Source organism: Cupressus sempervirens, chromosome 5 (genome assembly GCF_028749045.1).
Source record: "Cupressus sempervirens isolate cs-2001-9-10 chromosome 5, ASM2874904v1, whole genome shotgun sequence".
Classification (NCBI taxonomy): Eukaryota; Viridiplantae; Streptophyta; class Pinopsida; order Cupressales; family Cupressaceae; genus Cupressus; species Cupressus sempervirens.
In genome coordinates, this window is record NC_143122.1 from 319,313,240 (window position 1) to 319,341,209 (window position 27,970).

The 27,970-nt window shown below is 35.4% G+C and overlaps 1 protein-coding gene across 1 annotated transcript; it reads left to right on the forward strand.

Annotated features, from left to right (window-relative positions):
* Positions 1–29: 29 nt before the first annotated feature.
* On the forward strand, positions 30–27,970 carry LOC149555941 (uncharacterized). The gene is made up of 5 exons (XM_089830053.1): positions 30–466; positions 5,128–6,526; positions 25,180–25,449; positions 26,932–27,087; positions 27,229–27,970. Exons 1-5 carry the CDS (start codon positions 384–386, stop codon positions 27,346–27,348), a joined length of 2,028 nt encoding a protein of 675 aa, XP_089686179.1. The 5' UTR covers positions 30–383; the 3' UTR covers positions 27,349–27,970.

The window sequence follows — 27,970 nt, forward strand, 5'->3', positions numbered from 1 at the left end:
AATTGTATGGACAACAAATGGTACACACCAATTGACCTCCAAACTTCATTTTAAAACATTAAAACAGCCTTCGCAATTAGTAGGGCTTCAAGGCGCCTAAAGATCAATTGTAGTATCCTTTTCTTTTTATCCGTTAGGCCTCAAATATTTTTCTCCAGGAAACTCTTACAGAGATCACAGGAGGGTTTTGTTTGCACATATTTTCAGCACGTTGAGGAAACCAAAATAAGAAAATTGCTTCAATGGAAAAACCTAATTGTATGAATCGATCTATTTTTGGTTATTTTTGATCAAATTTAGCAATGGGGGTTTCTGATTCAGGGGGGACAAAGGATTTGTTGGGCAAACAAATCAGATTTTGATTTGTAGTGGAGGAGGACAGGATGAGCTGGAGGTTGTTTGCTTTGGGAAAGGAACTCGATTGGAGGGCTACAACTAGGACTACCGTCAACAAACCTGTGGCGAGGTATGTTTTATGATATTCCAGATTTCTGCACGTGTTGAATCATGAAAATATGCATCATGGTGCCATCGTGACATTGTTTAAAATGCAGAAAGGTCCAGTAGTGGACATTGACTTGTGAAATAGAGCGATTTCTTGAATTACCTACATATAAACGCCATGAAATAGGCTCTTTGATTTCGGAATATAGCAATATTTTTACTGCCCACTGAATTCGCAAATATAGCAGAAATTTTAAATAGCCATGTGCAGATAAAAATCTCATTTAGGTCATTGGCTTTGGAAATGTAGTAAGTTTTTTCAACTACATGAATTTGTTTTCTATAAATCTCCTCGAGTGTGGTCACCGCAGAAGCTTATTTGGTGGTCAGAACTTTTTTTTACAGGCATTGCTTGTCTGCCTCATATTCGGCCAATCAACCGAGGTTCTTCGTCGCGTGGGAAATTCCTTAATAATTTAATAACTAAGTCCGAATAATTATCGACTATTGAAAGGTTGACTCGGTCTCTAAGCTCTAAAACTCTTACTAGTTTATATGCGATTGTGTCCTGAAGAACTATCATGAACAATGAGTTCGAGAAAAAAGTGGTGTATGCAGTACGACACGCACAAGCAATTCAGATCAAGTTAATAATTGAACCTTCAAATTGCCAGAAGCAATCTTCCCCACAGACGCTTAAAAATAATCTTTCATGGAGTTTGCCGTATCCTGTCGTTCGTGCCAACTTAAGGTTTGCATTTGTAAGAAAAATACTCCTAGAACAAGTATGCAGATAAGATAAATCTATTTTAACCACGTCTAGTACACCTTGATTACGGAAACTTCTAGTTTTTTCTAATTGCATGCGTGTCTTGTGAGGAATTCCACGCTGATAACAATTTTGAGAAAGGCTCATCTGACTATGTGATATCCTTTGGATTTCATTTGTAGGCAACATCGCATTCTTTTTTGTGTGGTCAATCTAACTTATTTTTTCTACAGTTACAATGAGGGTGTAGGCAATTACATTTCTTAGCATTTATGATTATACGGTGGATTACAATAGTTGATAGTTATCATAATTTGGGCGCCTATGACAATTATTACTTTTTAATTGTAATTATCATAATTTCATCCTGGGCAAGTGTTTCAAAGAATTATTTTGGTCATAGTGCTTCAGATTTGCTGATTCTAACTAATTATAGTTTCAACATTCTATAGGCACTATTCTTGTGTTTGGTAGACGACATAACTCCTACTTGATTTAAGATTGCATTCATAGTGGCATGACAACATTTCTATTCTAGTGATGTTTAGTTGACATTTTATCAGCTGAAGCATATGATTGTCACTTCATTCCTTAATATGAAGAATGTTATCTTTCTCGAACTAATCAGTTATCTATTGGGGTCTTCCATTGACTAGTATAAGCCTTTGTGGCACATCATAATGGATGGATTGAGAATAAGAAACTCAACTCATTTTGAATTGGGCTTTGTGTGCTTAAAAATAATTCCTGGTTGTCCATTGGAAATTGTTCTTAAAGATTCTTGCTTCTTTAGCATTCAAGACATAAGTAAAGGCAATGCTCTATACAAGGAAAAAGGGGAATGTCAAAACCGAGTTGGGGCAATGAGTGTAACCAAGTAGATTTAATGAATTAGCCAAGGACTATGAAATAGGAGAATGTGTAGAGTAAATAATAATATAATATGCCTCTCATTTGATAGAAGATGTGAGATGGAGAGATCAATCGATGAAATTACAAGATAGAAGAGAGGGATCATGGAAGAAAATAGTTGCAAATTAATAGCTATGTATATTCTTTTATAGTGTTTGAGAGATGGATGAGACAAGTGTGTAATCAGGGTTGGTGATTAAAGTTACTATTTTCTATTATTGCTTATATAATGCACTTGTGCAAGTATCCTTTTTGTAAGGATGTTAGAATCAGCTGCCCTTCACTGGGTATCTTATTGTGGATTGTGTCAGTAATTGCTTCCATAAATGAGTGGTCCTTTATAAGGAGTTACAAGTTTGCTTTCAAGACAATGTGGAAGCTATTTGAGTAGGTTCTTGCCATAATCAATAAATTATGTTAAATGTGGTTATGTGACACTAAGTTTTGGGTGACCCAATTGATCCCTCCAGCTGCTATATAGTGAATGTTTTGCTGCTTTTGAAAGCTTTACCAATTTCCATAATTTCTAGCAATGGTACTGGCATCCTTCTAAGATGATTTTCTCTATTTCCTCTCCAACCTGCACATGAAAACAGACATACACAGAGCAATGGTACAAGCTCCCTTTATTAATGAAATGCTGGTTAAACTTTTTAACTTGACTGGAGAGGTGGTATGGCACACTTTCCAATACCATGTGAAACGTTTTTTGTCTTAGAGGTATGGACCAATGAGTTCATCAATAGAGGACCTCCTTTGCAATTAACAATGCCAGGGCTCAAACCCTCGAGCACATTTTTTTGGCGAAGGCACAATCCTGCAATCACAATGGCCTAGTGGGGGTCTGAACCTTGGTGGTCACAACAATAGCACTGCCACTCAACCAACACACTGTGGGATAAACCTCAATGCTACTGGCACCTTTTAAGATAATTGAGGACCACAAATTCATTCCAGTTGTTTTCAATGGTATTTCTAGATGCAGGCAAGAATTTCACTATTCTTAATAATCACTGTACTCTGCCTTCTCCATAAACATTATGATTTCAGTGATTGGAGAGTTGGAATTGGGGAAATGTTCATACACCTACATCCTTATATATAATAGAACCTACACCCTTATATATAATAGACGCCTCAAGGTGCCATTCAAATGGTTCGGAAACAACCCTTGCTAAGAGGGGAAATTGATCAGTGTCTGCATTTGCTTACTTGTTTGGGAACTTGTTACTTTCCTGAAAGCAATATTTAAATGATACAAACTGAAAATTGCACCTTAGCATCAGAACTTTCTTTTAAAAACTTTTTCCCTTTCAATTGTTAACTTGCCCTTTCAGTCAGCCATTTATAACCACATGAGAATTGCCCTTCAACTTCTAAGATCTTGTATCCCACCACTTTGGCCATTTGTATAACCTCCAATAACTCAAGAAATTCTGTTTCTTTGTAAGTTTACACTGTAAAATGGGAAAATCTTTTTGATGAACTTGCCATGCTCATCCCACAATACAATCTCAGCACCAGCCAAACCCATATTACACCTTTTTGCTCCATCAATATTAAAGTTACCCTTAATTGGTGGGATTCACTTGCTACTTATTTGATCTAGTCTTATTTTTCATTACTTCTTCAACAGGGGCTAGGACACTAACATTTCATTGTTATGGTTCTTTTTGTCTAGTTTTTCAGTATTAACTGATTAGATCTGTTTTATTTTTCTTACTCCTTCAACAGGGCTAGGACACTAACATTTCATTGTTATGGTTCTTATTGTCTAACTTTTTGATATTACATATAATGCACACTTTATCGGCGCTTAAATCTTTTCCCGATTTGATTAGTACACCTGTATGCTAGGTTTACAGTCTGCATAAATCAATTTAAATATTTAGATATAAATGAAACTAGCAACCTAAAACGGTATAGATTAACTACAAGAAGATCTGAACTAAATTTGGAAATAGAAGTGTCTTGAAAGCTAAGTGGCAATAAGAGCTAAGCCACTAGTTTGCTATATTTTCAAATTCTGAAAATAATGAAAATCACTTTGAGGCCTCTTTCAATTGTATTAGACTTGCTCTAAAATCTGTGAGAAGGTTGTGAATCCTATTAGCTATATTTTCTCTGGTGGTTTTGTTTGAGTTTAAAATATTTCTGAACTCATTTTAGGAGTTGAGTAGTGGTAAAATATATGTGATGGTTTCGCTATGTCTTAATAATTTGACAATAATCAAAATCAAGTTAATGCCTTCTTTAGTTATATTGGAAATAATTTACAATCCACAAGAAGGATATGATCCTACTAGCTATGTTATATCTGACCGTCTTTTTAAGATTTATGAATTTACAGCAGCCTTGCTTGAAATAATAGTCCAATCTGGATAAGCTAGACAGAATATATCAACCTTTCTGGAAAACTTGGAATTCATTGAATGGCTAGACCTTATTTACAGCATTGTAGAAATAGCCTTTCTGGATAAGCTAGACAAAATATTTTAATCTTTCTGGAGAAACTGGAATTCTTTGAACAATTGGACTTTAGTTGCAGCAGTCTTTAAATAGCCTGTCTGGATAAGCTAGATAAAATATTTCAACTTTTCTGGAAAACTTGCAGTTAGTTGAATGATTAGACCTTATCTGGAGCAACCTTACATTATAAAATATTTCAACCTTTCTGGAAAACTTGTAATTAGTTGGAAGATTAGACCTTATGTGGAGCAACCTTACATACATATGTAAGGTTGCTCCACATAAGGTCTAATCACTCAACTATAATGTAAGGTTGCTCCATATAAGGTTTAATCATTCAACTAATTGCAAGTTTTCCAGAAAGGTTGAAATATTTTGTTTGCTCAGACAGGTTAGTTGCTTGCATGAGAAGCATTTCATGCAGGGATATTGGAGTGACATGAACATTTATGTCTATGTGTTCACGTGTTTCTGTGATAGATATAGATACTAGAGAGAGTAGAAAATAAATAAGTGAGCTGCTTTGGGTGCAGGTACTTTGCGTATGGGTCCATTGAGAAAGCAGGACATGGTTTCTCAACTCGAACTTTGCATGGTATAGCAGCAAGGACACATGGAAATCCGTCTTCACTGGGGTTACCTGCAATTCTGTGGAATCATTTTAGATTTTATCATTCACAATACAAATCATATTGGTGTAGGTTAGACGAGAAGTATGGATGTATGCAGGACAATGCTAAATTTGCACATTCCATCCTATCTCTTCTACGGTCTTCAAGATTTAGGAAAAAACATTGCTGGCAAGTGAATTCCAAAGCATTTTTTTCAACGACAGAAAGTCCTGGTGTGGCTTACAACGCTCAAGCTGCATGGAGGAGACTTTCACTGATTTGTTTCTACGGGGGTCCTACATTTTTACCTATAAATAGGATTGCTCGTGCAGTAAGCTTGGCTTGTTTCCGATCACATCTTGCCCCCCGAATCTTGGCTCTGATAATTGGGCAAGCTTCCTGGGCACGTAATAGGTTTGCTGAATCAGAAGAGACACTTGCAAATTTTTCTACAAATGGTCAAGCACTCAATAGACATGGCACTATTGCCACAAGTTTTTGGTCAGTTGTGGAGGGAATTGTTTTGATAGTAAGGGCTCTTTATTTGGTAATTTTATTCAGTCCAGCTGTTGTTCTGGCTCCATTTGCAGATGTATTTGGGGGGAGATATAGACAACTTTGGTTGCAGCTTGTTCACAAAACTTTGGAGAAAGCCGGGGCTGCATTTATCAAGTGGGGCCAATGGGCAGCTACACGTCCAGATCTTTTTCCGAGAGATTTGTGTAATGAGTTGACAAAACTGCATACACAAGCACCAGCACATAAATTCTCGTATACACGTCAATCTATAGAAAAGGCTTTTGGACGTAAGATTGATGAAATTTTTGAAGATTTTGAAGAGGAACCCGTGGCTTCTGGAAGTATTGCCCAGGTGCATAGAGCTGCTCTGAAGTTTCGATATCCTGGTCAGAAGGTAAAGCCTATGATGGTTGCAGTGAAAGTCAGGCATCCAGGAGTTAGTGAAGTGATTCGAAGGGATTTTGTGATAATAAACTGGGTTGCCAAGGTATCTTCTATGGTGCCTGCATTGAAGTGGCTAAGACTCGACGAAAGTGTACAACAATTTGCTGTCTTTATGTTATCTCAAGTTGACCTTGCCAGAGAAGCTGCACATTTGAGCCGCTTTCTTTACAATTTTCGCAGGTGGAAAGATGTTTCATTTCCAAAGCCCTTGTATCCACTCGTACACCCAGCAGTTTTGGTTGAGACATATGAACAGGGAGAAAGTGTGGCACGCTATGTTGATCAACCAGAAGGAAATAATCGAATCAATAAATCACTTGCTCACATTGGCACACATACTCTACTTAAGATGCTACTGGTATGCTTTCTTTTATTAACATTCTGACTGTTGTCAATTGTACTTTATTCTTGTCTTAGTATTCTACAATTGGCCATTATGATACAAGTGCTTCAGTTTTAAAATTATCCTCCTTCGAAATCTATTTTCTTGATCAACAGTTGATTTCAGCGATTAAGACTTTGTAAGAAGGAGAGGAATTATAGATGTTTGTGTAGCTTTCTGCTGAAACTGAAAGTGCAGGGAAATATTAGAGTGCTACAGTATCCCCCATGCTTTTATGGTTAAGAACACATATGAATGGCATTTTGTTTTTGACAAGAGTGGAAAAGTCGCTACAACTTTATCTTCCATGAAAAAAATAGCAATTTTGTTTAATATTTGATTTCTCACCTGTTCCATTTGGTGCAATGTGAAGGTAACAAGCATGTGTTCCACCAAAAACCATGAAGTTAGAGATAACAGAGTTTAAATGACTTAAGATGCCTGGATTATGATTCACAAATACTGTGATTTCTTTTTCTTTACCTCTAAAGGAAATTAGAATGTCACAATTTTTTCATGAGGACTGATGTAAGCAGAACAAGGCTTGTGTAGTTGATGTTTCCACAGCTGGCAATTCATAGTTGTTTGTTGTCTATTATAGGCCAATGCATAAACCCTTAACATTTCCTTCTATGCTAGTTGAATCAAATTGCAGAGCTGATGAGCATTATTATTATTATATTATATCATCAAGAGATTGTTTCCTGTATTGAGAAATCTGGAGAAATGCAGTTATATAGGCATTGAGATAAGCTTCAAAAAGCTTAATGTTTATATAACTGATGACCCACCACAAGGTTTTAATGACCTTGACAAGTTTTACTATGAAATATATACCACTTTTTGATATCCAAGGTCCCTCAAGTGCGAAATGGGAGCATATGGTCGATAAATAATGTTATTTTATCAGATGACAATAAATGAAGGATATGTCAATATATTTTGAGAAGTTTTGAACTATTGGAACCAAATCTTATCACCCGTAATTTATATAACCCTTCTCAGATTTGATTCATATTTGTATGTTGTCTACTTGAAATGGACTGTCACGAATCATTATGGATATATATACAAACATATAAATACATATATACTTATTTAATTATAGACACTTCGATTGGGTACAATAGCATAAAAATTAATCAATTTATAGTTAATCTTATTGATCACTATTAATTTGAAAGCTATTAATATTAATATAATCAATTAAACAATATATAATTAATATCAATATCAACCCATATAAATCTTGATAATATCTATTAATACATATTTAACAAATGTATTTAAATTAATTATAAAATACTATTTAATATTATCCATAAATTTGATTGGCTTCAATAAAAATCGAGTCAAAATGAGTAGGCATTATTAATGTTATTTACATTATCCATGTTAATCGATTTGTAAGGAGTCTGCAGAAACTATTAACAAATCGTTACTCAATTGACTTTCCTATGTGAAGTGATGGCAACACCCAGGCAGCGACCTCTGACCGTAAGTTGAAATAGATATTATAAAACAGAAAAGGAAGGGAAATACAGCAAGCAGCAATAAGACATAAACATCTAGTTCAGACATTCACCACAGACTAAAAGGAAAGAGTTCATTAAATATGCAATTCATTATGAAGTGTTATAAAATTTTATATTCGGAAATGTGTCCGTATACATGCATCAATGAATAGGAGTCAGTGTATTTATACAGTATGCAAAATAATACAAACAGTGATAAGACTGGTATTCCCGTGATGAGTCACAACAGTTGAAGACCCTTGTTCTATGCTGCATCAGCGAAGTGCAGCCACCATATTATACAGTTGTGAATAGGTTGAAAGAAAACCTTGGACTAAAGACTTGGAGGATGAATATTTAGTATGTTGCAAATATTGATATTTTATATATGTCCAAATATATACTTATATTTACAGATATCAATACAATCCTCAGTCATATATAGTGTGAGATTCATATAGGAAGGTTAATCATAATATGGTACATTGAATTTTTACATCCAAGAATCTCAACATGTTTAGAGCTATCTTATAGATCAGAATTTCAGTTCAATTATACATGTCACTTTCATTGATCATTATTCTAAACTCTCCAAAGTAGTAAGGGAATGTGAAGATTGGGGATCAAAATATTACATTTATACTGATTACACTATAGGATCAATAAGGAATCAGATCATGCTCTATAAAATATATATACTGATTGCCAATAATATGAATGATGAGAAATTATAAATATATTTCATATTCTTCAAGGAAGGGTAAGGAAGTAAATTTTTACAATGCTGGAAGCAGTGTGACAGAATGCTATACTATTACATAACTATGGGCGACATAATACTGCTATTTATACTATTATGTGTCTAAGAGAAGAATAGTGGTTTTACATAATATTATTATATCAGAATTCTATTAGGGATAGGGGTTCCCTATATACACACTCAAGACCTATAACTATTTGGCTAAGAAGGGAAGGAGGTGATGTTTCCGAGGGGCTTCTATAAATCTAAGCAATGGCCATCTTTCCCAAGATAGGGTAGAGATCAACGACCCTGAGCGCCTTATGGCATAGTCCCATAAAAGGATAAAGGGCTTGGATTTGTAAACTTTGAGGGGGCCTATTACAGTTAGTATCTAGGCAGATTGGATAACACCTACTCCTTCCGTCATTGAGCTGGAATGGTAATAAGGTTGGATATGAGGGTTAATGATATAGAGATAAATTAATCTGATTAAATAAATGAATAATTATTTTAAATTTCAATTGTCTTATATCCCTTAGCGTGCGACATAAATATTAAATCTGTGTCAGTTTGGTAATAACTGAGATTAAACCCAATTAGTGGACATTACATGGACCTTTATTATATTGCTCCAATTGCAACTACTTGTTTGCATACAAAATAAAAGCTTTGAGCCCAAATACAACATTTGGATGAGACCGCCCTTTGGAAACTAAAGTGTTTTCTCCCTTCAATCTTTGAACCCAAAGGTTTTCATTCATGAATAGTGAGTTGGTTGTACTAAACACTGTAAGTCACAAGATCTCTATAATCCCAAGTTTGTTTATATTTCTTATCAAATAGAGTTTGGCACTCCAAAGTCTCAAGGATTGTATGTAAGTGCCTTGATTGATCTTCCCATGTTTTACTTTATACATTAATATATCTTCAAAACACATTAAAATATTTTTTATGAAAGGATCATTAAAAGTGCAATTCATGCTAGAGTGGAAAGTGGCTGAGGCATTTGTTGAACAGAATAGCTAGCTTTCTGTTGAGATCTAAATTTTATTCTATGGATTGATAATTTTATGAAAATTTCCAAGGAAATGCAACAACTTTATTCCTACAATCATATGTTTTTCCCCTAATCCCATCACATAGAAACATAGAAATCATCATACGCGTTGTAATCACCCAAAACAATTTGAATTGTTGAATTCCTTAGCACACAAATCATTGAATCCATTTGCCTCAGTGCCATTGAATTTTACGAAGTCCTTAGACTTCAACCCTTTTTTAATCAGCAAGCTTCCTTCACAATTTTGTGTTTGCAGCTCCTCTATTGGTAAGTGTTACAATCCATTGCATCAATAACTGACCACAAACCTTTGAATGGGTGTATTGTGGTGAAGAGCTATGAGTGTTGTGTTTGCATCTTCAATTGTAACAGCATCAGATTAATGCTCAATGATTTTCTGTTCTATGTCTTGTTGCAGTTCTGGTTCTTTGGGATCATTTTCTTAATCAGATACCACTTTAATTCAGTAAACTTGGCCCTTGGTAAGACATTTATGACTAGTTTCTAATGGCTTCTTACAAGATAAGTGTGCCTTTTTAAGTTTTTCCTACTAAGTTCTTTTTAGTTGTGATCTTCCAACTTCTTTGGTGCAAAGGGCTGCTCTCTAGGTTTTTGAGGGTGTGAAATCCTCCTTTCTGAAAATGGCCCTTTTGTAGACTATGTGGGGGGTGTTGGCTGAGATGAAAATCTACCCATCGATATAGATGGCTAAGTGTCAAATCCTCTTGGAATCTTTTTGAAGAGATGATGATGCAAAAGCTTAACTAGACCTTTGTGGGGTCCATATAGTCCTTCAACAGAGAGAAAAGTGATCCTATTTTTTGGCCTCTTGGTTACTACAATTGCAACTTACCAAAATCTACCATATGCATTTACTGAAATGTCCACTGTCTGATTTTGACAAGCTCTCTAAAATTCTCTTCCCCATCAATGTATTTGCTGAATGGCCTACCATCTGATTTTGGCAAGCTCTCTAAAATTCTCTTCCTTATCATTTTGTCTAAATCTATCCAAGAATCTCTTGTTGAATTAATCAAAATTCTGGACAAGGCCATGCCATTGTGTGAATGGTGCCATCAATCATAAGCAGTGCCTCTGTAGCAAATTGGATGGCATCTTCTTCCATCATACAGTTGAGTGTGAAGTAGGTCTGTTGCTTTTTCAAACAAGTGTGAGTAGGTATCTTTAATTCTGTTTGTTCACTTTTTGCTTCAGTTCTTTTCCACTGTAATTTTGATTGCTCTTTGGGCCTCTGTTATGTAGGAAACTATTACCCAATATCTCTTATTAATTGATGAAAGAAATATTTGGTAGCTTGGAAGTCTTAAGATTTCTTATGATATTCTTAGAAAAGCATGTCAAATGTGGAAGTAGTCTCAGTTTCTAATCTTTCCTTTTTTTTAATGGAAACATGGGCTTAGCTAGTTTTGGGATGGAACTAACTGCTTTTGATCTCTAAGATTTTTAGGGTGAGGTGAGAATATTATTATTGTTTACTTCCAAGTGAAGTGAGAGCATATGGTGGGCAACTTCTATATATTGTAATATATCGAATAGTGATATATGAAAGATATGGCAATAGATTAGATTCCATGAAGAATATTAATCTTCACAAATATGCTGGAGCTGAGTCTCACTATTTAAATATACTAGAAAAGTCACAAATAAATAACATGCAAATACTGTATCTGCTATAACAATATATTTTTGCTTCAAATACAATTGTTTTTTGGAAAACAAAATAATAGCTTTTAGCACAAATACAATCTCTGGATGAGATTGCTTTTTGGAAACTAAAGGGGTTTCATTTTTCAATCTTCAAACTCAAGGGTGTTCATCCTTGATATGATAGTTTAACATTGGGTTGAATCTATGACAATATATATGAAATATGAAACTTATATCTAAGGCTAGACAACTACCTTATTTCATAGTGGTAGGAGGGTACAAATTCCAATGCCCCATTTCCTCATAAAATTCAACAATTGAGATATTATCGAGAATCCGTTTCAAAAACAGTCTCACTTTTTCTTGTGCCAAATTTCAGCTCCACATTAATTGACTTGTCATGATGTAGCTGCTATCTTGAGGGCTACAAAATTACATTATGGAAGTCCATGTCCCTATCTAGAGATTCCCATAAATTATCAACTCTTATCACTGAGCAAACAAAAGGAGAGATGAATTATACATAATTATATCAGATACTAATGAAACTGCAGAAACAGTGACTAAGGAGAGCTATCCCATACTCTAATAATCAATAACACTATTACTGCATTCAGGCCTTTCACATCCATAGGTGCCAAGAGGTGACACAGTCAGGTTGGGATCAAAATCTTTAGATATGAAGTGTTCTGCTGTCTTCATCATTCTGGTACCTTCATCTTCAGCTGGTGTAGGAATTATTTTCTCCTCCATTTTCATTAGCAGTTCCAGTTCTTGTTAATTCAAGTCTTCCCTTCCACGGGGAAAGAAATCAGTTGATTTGATCTCTGTTTTGTAAACAATAGTAATGCTTTCCTTTAAAAAATTATGAACCAGTCTTTGGGAATTTCAAGAGTGGCTGCGATTTGCAACTTAATAAAATAGATAGAAAGGTGAACATGTGCTTGAACTCGGTAAGATGCCTCCTAATGCCCAGGAAAATCTCTGCATTCCTCCTTCCAGATAAACCACAATCTCATTTGAAGAAACATTCCAAAATTTATTTATTTCAACATTAAAAACAAAAAACATATTTTACAAGAATTTCATGCTAAGAAAAGCCACAAGGTTGATTTCAGCTAACAGGCAGTCCAAAGGAAAGAGACCTTCATTTTCGTCTGGTGTAGGAATTAATTTCTCCTCCATAAATTTCATTAACAGTTCCAGTTCTTGTTAATTCAAGTCTTCCCTTCCATGGGGAAATAAATGAGTTGATTTGATCTCTGTTTTGTTAACAATAGTAATGCTTTCCTTTAAAAAAATTATGAATCAGTCTTTGGGAATTTCAAGAGCAGCTGAGATTTGCAACCTAGGAAAATCTCTGAATTCCTCCTTCCAGATAAACCACAATCTCATTCGAAGAAACATCCCAAAATTTATTCAATTCAACATTAAAAACATCAACATATTTTACAAGAATCTTATGCTAAATTAAGCCACAAGATTGACTTCAGCTAACAGGTAGTCCAAAGGAAACAGACCGAAGCTTATTTGCACTTTTACATTCAAAGAAAAGATGCTCAAAAGTCTCTTGGACATCACACAAATTACACATTGTATTAGCTAAACCAACAGATTGCAAGACGTTGTCAGCAACAAGATTTTTAAGCAGCAGTAGCCAACAAAAGAAAGCTTGTATTTGAGCTCAACAGAGATATGCCAAATGTGAGAAAGACTATCAGACCATTCAAATTTTCAAGAAAGATTAAACCAGTTATAAATCTCTCCCGAGCCAGTTAACATGGAGTATACTTTGTTGGCTGTCATATTGGATCTTTTTGAGTGAATTAGTATCACTAATCAATTGCCCATGGAAAGTATCACACCGATCTCTTATGAGCACAGAGTAAGTCTTTTGTGTGATGTGTATACCAAAGTTAGCCATCATCTTGTCTGGAGTCCTTAAACTGTCGACGGGAATATCCTGAATGTATTTCATCCCCAAGGAGTTCTAGATTTTTCCAAGTAGCCTTGAGACAGAATCAACAGCTATTCATTGAAAGCAACATTACAGCATATAGATCTGTTCTGAACACAAACAGCAGGAGATCTAGAAATAAAAGAACCATTTCGTACCAGATTTCTGACCTTATTCAAAGCCTTCTAAAGAGGGGCAAACACAGGTGAGCCAAAAACCTTGACCTCAAATTTGTCCAATAAAATATCCTGTAGATGGAGGGGACTCCAATTCTTACCTTTCCTAGGTATGGAAAGGCAAAAATCACATTCTATCCATATTTTTCATGGTTCCTCACCTTCTATAGCTCTGAAAATTGAGTTAGCAGCAAGTGCTAGACCTTGGATTCAATGATCTTTGAGACCAAGGCATTCCATTTGGTTGGGTAAGAAACTTCAATTCCAATAAGCACAAGGCCATTTTTATTACCTTTACCATCTGACCAAAGAAAATCCCTCAATGAAAAATCTGTCTGGTTTTTTTTTTTGGTCAAAATTCCTCTCCATAAGTTCAATGAAAAAACCTTATCATTTGCAAACTGAACATTAAACAAATGGTCATGATTACAGAATCTGAGGCCCTTGATGGGGAGGGGAGGGGAGGGGGGGATATAGTCTATTGCATCAGAAGCTATCAGAAACAAGGTTGGAGCTTTTGTTCATATTTGCCCAACAGAGCTTTGTAGTAAAATAAGGTATGTAGGCTCTCCATTTACATCAATTTGCATATAAGAGTCATTGAATGGTATTTTAGCCATCTATATAGTTTAGGGGGAACCCAAATGAGGAGCATCATAGCAACAGTCTGTTCATCATTCTTGGCTCAATTCATCCCTTCCTGGCTAATGATCAAATTTTGTAGATTATACGTCCCCTTTATAAACCTTGTGTCACTGATACAATTTTATCTAGCATCCCTTTATTTCTCCTAGCTAGGGTTTTGGCAATAATCTTTAAAGAGACATTGAGGAGGGTTAAAAACCTCCGATTCTTGATTGAGGTTCTATCCCCTTATTTATTTTAGGTTCCAAGGAATTGGTCTGATATGCATGATTATACACTTTAAGTTGCTGTGAACCTAGTCAATCTAAATTAGATTTGAGCCAATCAGCACGTGGTGACATACCATTTGCTAAAGAATTAATAGTATCCCGAATCTGCAACATTAATATCGTTGTTAAGATCATAAGCATTTTCAGGACATATTTATAGAAATCATTTAGAGGAAGAACCTTGTCATTTCGAGAGTATTATTATTGATTCTGAAGAGAATAACTTTTGGAAGAAAGGGTGGTAGTCCTCTTTCATAAATGTGGGATCTTTTGAGACAACATGTTTATCTTCAATTGGACCAATTTCCTGTCCTCTTTGTTTGTGTCTGATCAAGTTGAAAAAACATCTGGTTCCCTTGTCACCTTAATGGAGCCAATTTGTTTTGGCTCTGATTCTTTGCTTCTGAAATTTATGATTTTGAACCTTTCTCCAAAGGGATTTGGGTCTGATCAGACAAGCTTTCAACTGAGGATAAAGAGAATTATATTGGGTTTGGGCTTCATAGACTGACCAAAGAAATCATTCAATATTCTTCAAGGCATTCCATTTGTTTGAGTAATCAACTCCAGTTCCAATAAGCAGTATGCCTTTTTTATTACCCTTACCATCTGACCAAAGAAAATCCCTCAATCTTCTTTAGATTTTACCAAATTGTCAAAAATCTGTCTGACTTTGTTTTTGTCAAAATTCCTCTCTGTAAGTTCAATGAAAAAACCATATCATTTGCAAACTGAACATTAAACAAATGGTCACAATTAGGGAATCTGAGGCCCTTGATGGGGGGGATATAGTGTATTGCATCAGCAGCAGTGAGAAACAAGGTTGGAGCAATTGTTCATCCTTGCCCAACAGAGCTATGGAGTAAAATAGGTTTTGTAGGCTCTCTATTTACATCAATTTGCATATAGGAGTCATTGAATGGTATATTTAGCCATCTACAGAGTTTAGGGGGAACCCAAATGAGGAGTATCACAGCAAGAGTCTGTTCATCATGCTTGGTCCAATTCATCCCTTCCTGGCTAGTTATCAAATTTTACAGATTATATGTACCCTTTATAAACCTTGTGTTACTGATACATTTTTATCTAGCAACCCTTTAATTCTCCTAGCTAGGGGTTTTGGCAATAATCTTATAAGAGACATTGAGGAGGTAATAAACCTCTGATTCTTGATCAAGGTTCTATCCCCTTGTTTATTTTAGGTCCCAAGGAATTGGTCTGATATGCATGATTATATGCTTTAAGTTGCTCAGAACCTTTCCAATCTAAATTAGATTTGAGTCCATCAGCACTTGGGGCTTATCATTGGCTAATGACTTAATAGTATCCCGAATCTGCAAGGTCATAAGCATTTTCTGGACATATTTATAGGAATCATTTAGAGGCAGAACCTTCTCATTTTAAGAGTATTATTATTTGATTCCAAAGAGAATAAATTTTGGAAGAAAGGATGGAAGTCCTCTTTCATAAGTGTGGGATCTTTTGAGACCACCCTTACTTTCAATCGGACCAATTTCCTGTCTTCTTTGCTTGTGTCTGATCAAGTTGAAAAAATATCTGGTCCCCTTGTCACCTAATGGAACCAATTCATCTTGGCTCTGATTCTTTAATGCTGAAATTAATAATTTTGAATCTTTCTCCAAAGGGATTTGTTTCTGATCAGGCAAGCTTTCAACTGAGGGTAAAGAGAGTAATATTGGGTTTGGGCCTCATAGACAGAGGGCTTCTGGTGCAATACATTCTCTTAATTTTTCCTATCCAAACCTTTCTTTTTACTCTCTTTTTCAAATAATTTTCTCCATACTGATGCCAGAGAGTTCCATTTTTTAATTGGGCCAAGGTTCTTATTTAGATGTTTGGACAAAGATGTGGCAACTTTAATACCATCTAGGCGGACCCTGTCATGGAGAAGGGACTTCATGAGTTTGAAAGAATATGGCTGAAGGGTGGACAGAAGAGAGGAGGGAGTGGAAAATTGAGGGAAGGTTCAATAGGGGAATGATCTGACATACAGGGGGGGCAAACAGCAACAAGATTTTTGTCATTTCTCTCTCTAAATTTTGCTCCCATAAATTCTGGTCAACCTGCATTATATTCTATTGGATAGAGATTGATTATTGCATTAAGTGAGCCATATTTATTTGGAAGAGTCCTTGCCAAGCTCCAAGGGATCTACCAAATTTAGAGTTCTTTTCTTTTTAGACCAGAAGAAGCATTCATCCCTTTCCAATGCATAACCACCTTCCTTTTTATGTTTGTGCCCAAACATATTGAAGTCACGAGTGCATATAAAAAAGATTTTGGGCATGTTCACTGCCTTCCAGTTTCACTAAGCCTTCTCTTTAGTTAGAAGCATAAAGTGAAGAAATCCCTACGATATTAGAGCTACTTCAATAGCAACTCAAATTAATCTATTGTAAGGGGAGGTTGCACATTGAGAGATGTTGTTAGACTATTTAGGTTCGAGCAAGATATCTTTTCCACCTTTATGTCTATCATGTCCTGAGATAAACACCAAAACATCCTTTTAAATAAAATTTATAACACATTCTGCTTGGAAGCCTTTGACTTTTATCTACTTCAAGCATATTATGTTAAGGTATATTCTGTGATAAAATTACCCAACCAAGTATTTCATGCTAGTAGATTCCAACCCCTCACTTTCCAGCTACAAATTATTAAACTCAAGGTCAGGGGACACAGGGATTTTTTGATTCTTGTTCAATCTATCAAAGCTCTTTGGTATTTTGTTGTCCTTGCCTTTCTTGTTGGTCTTTTTTCAAAACTATAGGTTGAGTTCATAGGTCTATCCTTCGTCTTTCTTTCTTTATTTTCTTCTCTACCAGCTCCAAGGCTTGTTACAATATTGCATTATTCATTAACAAAATATAAATGGAGATGTAGTCTTCTTATGTAGATTTACAAAGACAAAATTTCTAAAGGAAACAATTGGTAACTAAGACAAAAAATAGAAACTAACTAATCAACTAAGGAGTAACTGTTGAAATGAGAAATTGCCAATTCCTTCCTAGTGTCTTGATCACCACCTTTGAGGTCAGGGTTTGTGACAAGTACCATTGTTACCACTTCTTGGTCAGAGGATCTTTTTTTCTTGTTGCCTTTCTCAGCTCTTTTTGTACTGTCTCTAAAGCTAACTGTTGAGCATTTTTGACCTTGGGGGGATGTTTGCTTTTTACTGTCTAGGGACATGCTTGTACAAGGGCTTTGGGAGTGGAGGTTTGCTCACCTTTTATAACCTCTTAACTTCCCATCAAAAAGTCTTTTAAAGAAATAGGTCCTTGCTCAGTCATATTCACATCTTGTTCTCCCGAATTAGGGAGAGGGTTTGCTTTCTTTTGCTCTGAAAAGTTTTCTTTTGGCTCTTTGCATCTGAGGCGCTATCTTCCCTATAGGATGTTCATCTGACGTGGGCTTTGCTTATTTGGTTCAAAATTACCTTTTGGTTTTGCCCTTGCCTTAGGGCAATCATTCCTAATCTGATCATTTACACAGGAAACAAGAATTTGAGGACCCCAAAAGTTCAACATCACAAATCACTGTTTTTATTCTCAAGTTGAATAGAAACAACATTTGAAATTTCAGCCTTTGGAACAAAAAATATTAAAACCCGAGCTTTCAACTGTGGAAAGTCATTCTTGACTCTTCAATCTGTTGAACATTTCCAATGGGCTATAGCAAATTGAGGGGTGGAGGCTGAGACATTTTTAAATTTTCAATTAACTAGGAGCGGATTTGGCTGTCTCTTCTTCAAAATTCTCATTGGGTGACCAACGCAAAGCCCTGAACATGGCCCGGCACATGTTCCATAATTCTTTTTTAACATCATCTTGCATTGAGTGATATCTAAAAAATAAATGAGACCCTTCTGAATCATCCTGCAAAATGAGATGTGAATTCTAAGTCCTATCTTCATGGGGAAATGATGATAGGACCTACATAACCAAATTTAATGGAGGGGGTCATTACATATTATATGAATGAGCCAATGCATAGACATTTTGCACCCCTAATGGTGGCTAGTGTATGTTTGTGTAAGTGCTCACAGGGGCTTATAGTGCCTTTTAGTTGCATTTATTCACTTGTATGTTTTTATGTTTATCAAGTGTGCCTCTTGGTCAATTCAGATGTGGATTCACGCAAGGGGCTCTTGGTCAATTCAGATGTGGATTCACCCAAGGGCCTATGGGTCTATCATGCTTGGCCCAATTTTTAAACCGGTACTCTTGTGCTCCTGGTTGCATAGGCTATCTATTGCATATAAAATTTGAGGAGTCTAATGACTTGTGGTATAAGGCCAGACTCCAGAGTATCCACCATGGAAGGAAATTGCAAAATTAAATCTACTCCAGTTGAGCATATTTGTTGTTTATGATGACAATAATTAGTGGTTGGAGTTACAAGTGTATATATGTGTTTCTAAAGTAAGATTTGGCAAAATATTCAAAAGCTACTGTGATCCTTCATGTTTAATAGTAGACCAACTTGGTAGAAGCCTACACGATTGACAGTGCATAATCTAGAAAGACAGCGTTGCTGAAGAAATCTGGCCTGCTAACCTTGAATATTTGAAATTTCCATAAGTGACACTAGTGGAAGATCTTAAAGCTTACTGTTTACAGGATACCCCTGTACTGTTTAATTCTACTAACAACCCTCCATTGAACACTGCCTACATACATGCAACTATAAACTTGGTCTTGTGTGTGATTCGAACTAAACTGGGTGCTGTGGGACCTGGTAATACTGCCTCGAGCAATTTATTGTACATCTAAACCTGAAGCTAGTGGCTCTAGAGAAGCATCATTCTATAAGTTCATGCCAAATGTACATGTTACTTAGTATTAAAAAACCCAAAAAATTTGAAACAATGAGGGGAACAATTAAACAATATGATAAATGAATTTCTTATTTCTTCAATCTTGAGCTTTGAGCTCTGGAGGTGCCTGTGAACCTGATGATCCACTTTACTGTACTCTATATGTTTAACTAATCAATATCTATATAAAACAGATAGCTTTCTTGCCTTGATTGTGAGCTTTGGAGTTAAAGCATGGCAGAGTGATTATCAGACTCCATCATCTGGCATTTCTGACCTCCCTGCTGGATCATTTTCTGATGTGGCTGGTGTTGTCTGCAACAATATTTGCAGTAACAGCAGGGAAGCACCCATACCTGCCTACCTACCTATCCGGGTAGTAATTACAATACAATCGATTGGGTTAGTCCTGAAGAATGCTGCAAGGGTTCACACCCGAGGGTCATTATTTTGTGAGATATAAAAGGTAAGTGCCACTTGTCAGGGTGACAAATAAATGCCAAAAAGATCTGGACTTTGTACGAAAATAAAAGATTTTAAAATTCATACATTAGATGGTGAACCTAATAAATGAAATATATCTTAATTGTTAGCTAGTGCAGAGAGAAAACTACAAATATTGCCCTTCTGAGGGATTAGATGTTATTTTAGAACTTGCAAATTTTGAACTCAGCATGAGCTAGGCAAATAAGAACCAGTAACATTTTATTAGTGCTTTTGTAGACTATCCAACCAAACAGTAATGCTATCTAAATTTTTTAGTGAGCCTTAAACAATAAAGGTCAACTTGGGATCTTCTGATAAATATCTTCCTCAGTTACCCCCATTGATAAGAAGTCGAGAAAAACCCACTTCATGTCTGAAAAGAGGTATTGGTGTCAAACCTCAGGAGGCTCAAGAAACTTCTCACATCTAAAGCTAATATTGTGCATGGAAACAATAAATAAAATTGTTAATGGTCTATAGAACCTCTAAGCTCAAAAGTTACCAACATGATGTCTGTCTTGTTTTACACAAGTATAATTGAGAAGCAAGCTTTGGAGGTAGTAGAGATTTAAATAAGGATGTTTCTCAGTCTCATGTCCTACTCGGATAACAAAATTCATGAATTAGGGGGTAACTCTGAAGATACCCTTAAGAGAAAGAGTGGATTATAAGCTTAGCCTGTACATTACTCTGGGGCATAGTTCAAAAAATTGTGAGTTTTGTGAACTAAAAGATTGGTCTGTACTTTAGGGCGTAGTTCAAAAAATTGTGGCTTGGTAAAACTGATCAGACCAAACTTTGACATGGATGAATCAACTTGGCAAAACTGAGTAAACTAAAAATTATTTGTTTTATTTAAAAAATGTATATTTTGATAAAATTTAGCCCAGAAAGAAAGATAAACAGCAAGAGACAAAAGAAGAATAGAAAAGGGCATGTAAAGACACAACAACTTATCCTGGGAAAACCCTTCAATTTGAAGGGAAAAACCCAGCCACATTAGAAAAATCTCTCTTTTATTACTATAATAATGTTCAAGCACAATGCTTCCAACTGAATACCATTTTTATCACACAAAGTAATCATATATGAATATTGAATTGAGAGACTCTTCATATCACAACTAGCACACATTGAATGCTGTAGTTTTCTGGTGCTCGTTTACCACGGGCAATGACTCAATCTTGTTGCCCTCCCAACTATAGATGATAAACACTTATCATTTTCTTTGAGCACTGCTGCTTCTCCATAAAGCAGATTGTCTATCTCTTGCTTAGAGCGGAAGATTAACCTCCCTTTATACCAATCAAATAGGACACAAGGAGGGACTCACCCCTTCCAAAGCTCGGATCCTCACGTTTTATTCATTATAATATAATAACACTGGCCCATAAAAACATATAACAATTATTATATAATAGTAAAATAATTTTCACAGAATATAACAACATCATTTCACAGTAATATAATAATTATATTATCAATATAATTATTATATTACTAATCGATAGTAATAACTATAATAATATAATCATATTATCACATAATATAATTATATTACCGATATAATTATTATATATTACCAATCACAATAATCCATATAATTATTATACCACAATAATTATTTTACACTTACCACAATTGATTCTAACTGAGTTGGCCAAGAAGGGATCCGATCTAGCTACCAAAATCAACATATTTCATACAAAATACAGCTCACAACATATCAAATGAGTTTGTACAATGTTTCGGAAGTGTTTTCTATGAGATTTGAAACACCATAGAGTAAAATATAATAATATTGGATCAACATGCAAATGACAGTTGATAACATGATATGTATAATGTTTATTTAGATTTATTAGCTAAAAATAGAATACCATTCAAGTCACTGCAATTCCAAATGACTAGCTTAGCTCTCTGCCTTTTTTAGTGAGTGAGAGGGTTGAATTGCAGAAATAAGGTTGAGCGATTGCACAAAAATAAAGTTAAAGAAGCACTTTTTTGTGTTCATGGTGTCAAATGGGCTCTAAATGAGTTCATAGTCAAAGCACTGCAAATGTGGGGGGAAAGATAGAGAACTAGCTAACTTATGAAGGTTTGAGTGTTTTTCTGCCTCAGTCTTCCTGCGAAACAATTGAAAAGAAGATATTCACATTTTTGTAAGCAATCAATTATTTCAAACATTAAACACTTAAATTTTGAAGTGTTGTTAGGATTAAATTTTTTTGTTACCTAGTGCTTGGGTTGTTACATAAATAGCTAGTGCAAAGAGCCTCTCTTTAACATGCTTGTTGTGGGCAGCACATTAAAATCTATACGCTTGATCTCAACCGTAGCTTTTTACCAGATGTCAAAAGGCTCTACACAATCTCCCCATTAGTATCCTTTAGATCACGTGAAGAAAAAAATTGGGGTTGAGGTAGTACACCATCATATGAATGGGTTATTGAAGTTGATTGTTCTACCTCTCATCAAAACAATGTTCCAAATCAGCTCAAAATTTCTTCTCTCCAATAAGCGTTTTTGAAGCCCTCATAAATGTACTTTATTGGGTCTTTCCACTAAAGGCTTTGACACTTGCAAACAACTTAAATTAGCAACTAAAACTAAAACTAGAGAAAAATAGAAAAATATTTAGTAACTAAAATTTAGGAAAAGTAAATTTAAAGTATACAAATTTAATTATAAATCGAAGTTAGAAGTTATCTTTATGATCTCATTAGCAATCATTTGAAAGAATTAAAAAGTTTGTTTGCAACCCTATCTCTGTTGGTTTTCTTCAAATAAAAATAATCTATTTAGTGTTGGCTCACAAATATTTGCTTCAGAAGTATTAGCAAATTATAAGTTTTTTGATAAGTGAGGAAGTGGCAAATTACATTACAATTGCTTGCACAAGAAGCCTTTTGGTGTGTGGTCCTATCAAGATATATATAAAAAAATGATTTAGATTTATTTGACGATGTTTTTGGTGTTCTCATCATGGATTCCCACCCATCAAATTTTCCAATTTGGTGATGTTCTTGGCATCTTTTCATCATTGTTTATAGCCAATCAAGCTTGCCTATGTACAATAAAAGATCAAGGCAATGGATAGTTTAAGGTCCAAAAAGGTGTTGGGTACTCCTCAAATAGTTTCCCTGCCCTCACTTGTGGTACTAAATTATTTGCCATAACTGGAGACACATTTTCTATACCAAAATACTAGCAATCTATTCTAACGTCATACTCAAATTCTTTGCATTATTGACTTTCTCTTGAGGTGTTGATGGAGTCTAAGAACACTGTCTCACTATTTGAAGCCGTTAGAAAGTTGATTAGTATGCTACCGTTCATTTGCCTGTCCTATTGATAATATAGTGTATCCGTATTTGTGTTGATATTTTTGTTGTTGTATGAATATGTTATTTATTCTTCTACAGGTGTCTCTGCATAGTCTATTATCATACTTGGGCTGCATTTTCTATGCCAACCTCTAACACAACCTCCTTTAACATTAGTCTCAAATTCTTTGCATTCTTGATTTTGTTTAGGTCATTGTTAGGCCTCAAGAACACGGTTTCACCATTTGAGGCTACTTGATTTTGTTTAGGTCATTGTTAGGCCTCAAGAACACGGTTTCACCATTTGAGGCTACTAGAACATTGAGGAATGTGTGATTCCTTCTATTGTTGACCCATTTGATAAAATGATGTACCTGTACTTTGTGCCAGGATTTTTTTTGTTTTTGAATAATTGTCTCAATATTTGACATTGCCTTATGATGCAATGACCCACTTAAGTCATGAAGCAGTTACCTTGTACCCTTTCTCTACAAAGGTCAGTGTTGTGACAAAATAGTTCCAATATGGGGTTTTGCTACATTGAAGAAGGTTATTGAAGTGCCAATAATTTGCACACATTGTGATTTCTTCGTTATGCTGCTTCTTGTCCAACCTATATCTTAAAAGCAAAGATTGTGATCCTTGCAACTTTTTCCGGAGAAAGAACACCAAGCTTGGATTTTGTTGGAGCTCAATGAATTGGACGTGGAACTTGTATTCTGTCTACTTGACTCTGGTTTGTGTGCCATGTTGGGATTTATCATTTCTAAGATTGCTGTGGGTGTCCTTATCATCTCTATTTTTGGTCTGTCAATGAAGAAGCTGTGTTCATTCATTATACAACCTCTGGCTTGGTGTTGAATGCAATTTGACATTGTGACCATCAGCTCTTTGAAGGTGATATTTGATGCGTTTGATGCCTCTGCTCATCTGCAACCACAACAGTTGCAAATGACTGATTTTGTGGTCAATCTTGTAGTGTCATGTTTCCAAGCAGCTTCACTGTTGCCGACTCTTATATATCCTTGTCTTGATGAAAAACTTAAAATGCATACACCCTATATATATGTGAACAACTAACACAATTATTGTATTGGCGCTAGTATGGGTATATGGACCAGAAGCAATTTAAATATAAATATGTGAACACATTATTGTGGCCTTGGATTTTGAATAAGCCACCTCTGAAACTAGATAAATTATCCATACAACGCAATTAGAGAAGAGAAGTTGCTATCCGAAGGGGTGTGCTATAAGCCTGTAACTAAAGAGTTTCCGCATTGAAAAGCCACAGAAAATCAAATTATCTTCATCATGATTGTATGAAACTTTGAACAGTGATCTTGAAGACTAAGAAGGGAATTTCCTTGTGGTGGAGCAATAGTTATTGGAGGGATCTCATGAGGAGTTCCAGACATATCAATGTTACTTTTATCATCTACCTGATCATGACTTTTTTCCTGACCTTCATTCAATAGAGAACATCTGGTTGTGGAGCTGGATTTTATATGATAAGCAGCATTTATAACATCCATTACTGATTTTAAAGCAGATAAGCTTCTTCATCTTCAACATTTAAAATGAGGCTTCTGTCTTACCACTCTAGGTTTTGATGTGTTTGTTTCAGAACTCCTTTGTATACATGATGTGAAAGAAGGGGTTTTCTTTTGTCTAATTTGGAGGTGGTTTTTGCAAAGTAAGGGCCTCAGATTTTTTTATTCATGGTTATTAGGATTATTGCATATGATTAGATACTCGGAAACATTTGTGGGTATTTCTAACATTACTAATAGTTTTTTTGTAAATATTAGTGAACTAATATCACATGGTTCTTCTCAATTTATCTTAAATATACTTATGTTGTTTTTGTTAAAGCTACTGTATGTACAGATGAGTTCTGGAGGACTATTACGATCAATAAAAGTAATTTATAATTTTTGTTTGGACAGGTGGATAATTTCATCCATGCTGATATGCATCCTGGAAATATTTTGGTTCGAGTGGGTCAAAGCAGTTCCTCAAACAAGCGATTTTTTCGATATAGACCCCATGTGATTTTTCTTGATGTAGGTATGACAGCTGAGCTTTCCAATAATGACCGGTTGAATTTATTGGAGTTCTTTAAAGCTGTGGCTCTAAGGGATGGGAGGACAGCTGCAGAATGTACTTTAAAGTTTTCAAGATATCAAAGCTGTCCAGATCCAGATTCCTTCATAAAGGTATGTTTCATCTATTATGGTGATTCTTTCGTTTCTTACTATTCTCAAATGAGTTTGTCTGAGAAGCCTGTTTGGTTAATACATCTGTTATGACTGGAAATGGTAGTATGAAAATGTAGGTTGGAATTGCAGCTTTACTTTGTTTCCCCCTTTTCTCTTTCATTTATCTCAATTTCTTTGTTCCATCTTCTAAATTTTTCACAGCGACTCTCTTTGTGGAGGACTGCACATAATTCTGATACTACTAAAAGCTTTTTTGTCAGTCCATATTTATTGGAAAATTTATCCTATCTGGATCAAGAGAGCCCTCTAATTGTTCTAATGAAGTACACATTCTTTGCAGATTTGCTGTCTTCAAAGGTCTAACATAGAAATATATATATCCAACTTGGTTTATCTTGAAGTGGGTATGAGAAAAATAATTTGGTCTTTATGAAACTTCTAGCCTATCCTAGTTATTGTAGTACCCATATACAGGCCTAGCTGCGATCAACATTTTGATTGGGTGTGCAGAATCTGTCACTGTTCAACCCATAGTTCAAACTCCAAACTCTCAGACTTGGCAAAACCCGGCAGACCCAAATTTGACATGGATTCAGTGACTATGCAAAAGCTCGGCAAAACTTCTCACTCAAATACACACAATTTTGTAGAATAATTTATAAAAAATGCATAAAATTGAATTTATAGAACTCAAAAGCAGTTTTTCTTAATTTAAAAAAAACAGTTTTGCTTCATTTATAAATGAAAAAAAGTTAAGTGGACATGATAGTGCCATGATTATAAATTACCTATCTGTTATTATTATGAGTTTACAAGATGGAAAACATGGGCCCAAAACAAATTCTATTTTTTGTACTTTTAAAAGCCAGACCAGGGACCTGGGGTGGCAGCCCTCAGCGGAGTTGGGGGGAACTGCTCCTAGCATGTACCCTCTAGTGATACAAGGTGGGTCATGGGGCTGAACCTGCTAAGAGGCCCAAATTGAAGGTCTTATGATCACAAGGGACATAAAGTTTGAGAGTTTTTGATAATTTTGTCAATGTGAGGAAAAAATTACAAAATGAATGTCATTATGTTGGTGAATTTTTTCACCAATTCACGAGTAATTATTGGGAACTCAGTGAAACTTGGCCCTGTGAATTACCTAGATAAAGTTTTGAGTAACTCAGCCCTAATTATATTCATGTATTGGGCAAGTGCTTAGTGCTCTCTGTGGTTTAAGTGATGCCACATGCAGCTGTTGCAATGCATTAGCCTGTACAATGATTAATTGTTCCCACAACTCTAAATATTTGTCTTCCACTTCAATGTGATCTTTAGTCATGTAACAAAATTCTCGTGGGTTTATTGGTGAGGTGATTCAAGACCAGTTTTTTAAAGCTATTGAGTTCTCGTGAGGCTTATTATTTTTTCTTTATTTTGGTGCAGAAGCTGTAATAATTCAATCCTGTTATTTACACTAAAGTGGGTTTTATATAGGAAGTGGAGACATCATTCAAGTTTTGGGGTTCACCTGAAGGGGAAGTGATACACCCAGCAGATTGCATGCATGACTTGCTTGACCAAGTAAGACGCCACAAAGTGAACATTGATGGAAATGTATGTACGGTGATGGTGACAACGTTGGTTCTTGAGGTAAGTCGGAAAAAATATTTAGAGAAAGGCTCTTAGTGAGTGATTTCATTTTAATGAAACTGGTATCATTGTCCAGAAAGTTTCCCACTTCTTTTGACCCACCTTTTCGGTGACAATATCATTTTAATTTGGATTATGCAGGGGTGGCAACGTAAGTTGGATCCAGATTACAACATAATGGACACTTTGAAAACTCTTCTTTTCAGAGTTGATTGGGCAAAATCTCTTTCCTACACCATTGAGGGACTGATGGCCCCGTGATTGTCATAAGAGCTAGCTGGTCTAAATTGCGGGACAACCTTTTCAAATACATTTTTGGCGTTCATTTGAGACTTAGTCTTTTTCTACAAAATAATATTGGAGCATCTCAAAGGGTTCTACATGGAGGTGGATAAATGGCGTCTCTACAAGATTGAACAGACTTTTGCTGTTCAAGGTTCGAGAGCTGATTTTTAACTCAAATTTTTTCCCCAATTTTGAATATTTGCTATTTCTTCTCAGAGCACGGCAAGCAGGCACGGCAATAGTTTTTTAAAAACATTTTCAAAATCTCTTCGAGTATTGTGGAGCACTAGCTGATTTTTTAGCAAGCTTTGTACAAAATCGAACATCTTCAACATCTTTCTTGTATCATGTAAATTATAGAGGCACGGGTTTTGAAAAATAAAATAATTATAAATTTGAGCTCATGTCAGTTTTACAAGATTCGTGGACCCATTATATGTATTTGTCATGCAAAGTTTAACTTCCACTCCGTCAACCCTTTCCAGCTCTTATGGAAAAGCTTTTGTTGACTGAATGCTGCGTGCTTTCTTAAAGAGGTTCATCCCAATTATATGTGACCAAAACATTCATGTAATGTGACCTACAGGATATTTTGTTC

Excerpts from the sequence above, each read along its gene's own strand:
- LOC149555941 (XM_089830053.1), top strand. The coding sequence starts at position 384 with ATGAGCTGGAGGTTGTTTGCTTTGGGAAAGGAACTCGATTGGAGGGCT. Across the intron at positions 25,450-26,931 it reads ATCCAGATTCCTTCATAAAG|GAAGTGGAGACATCATTCAA; the intron begins GTATGTTTCATC and ends GGTTTTATATAG. Across the intron at positions 27,088-27,228 it reads TGACAACGTTGGTTCTTGAG|GGGTGGCAACGTAAGTTGGA; the intron begins GTAAGTCGGAAA and ends TGGATTATGCAG.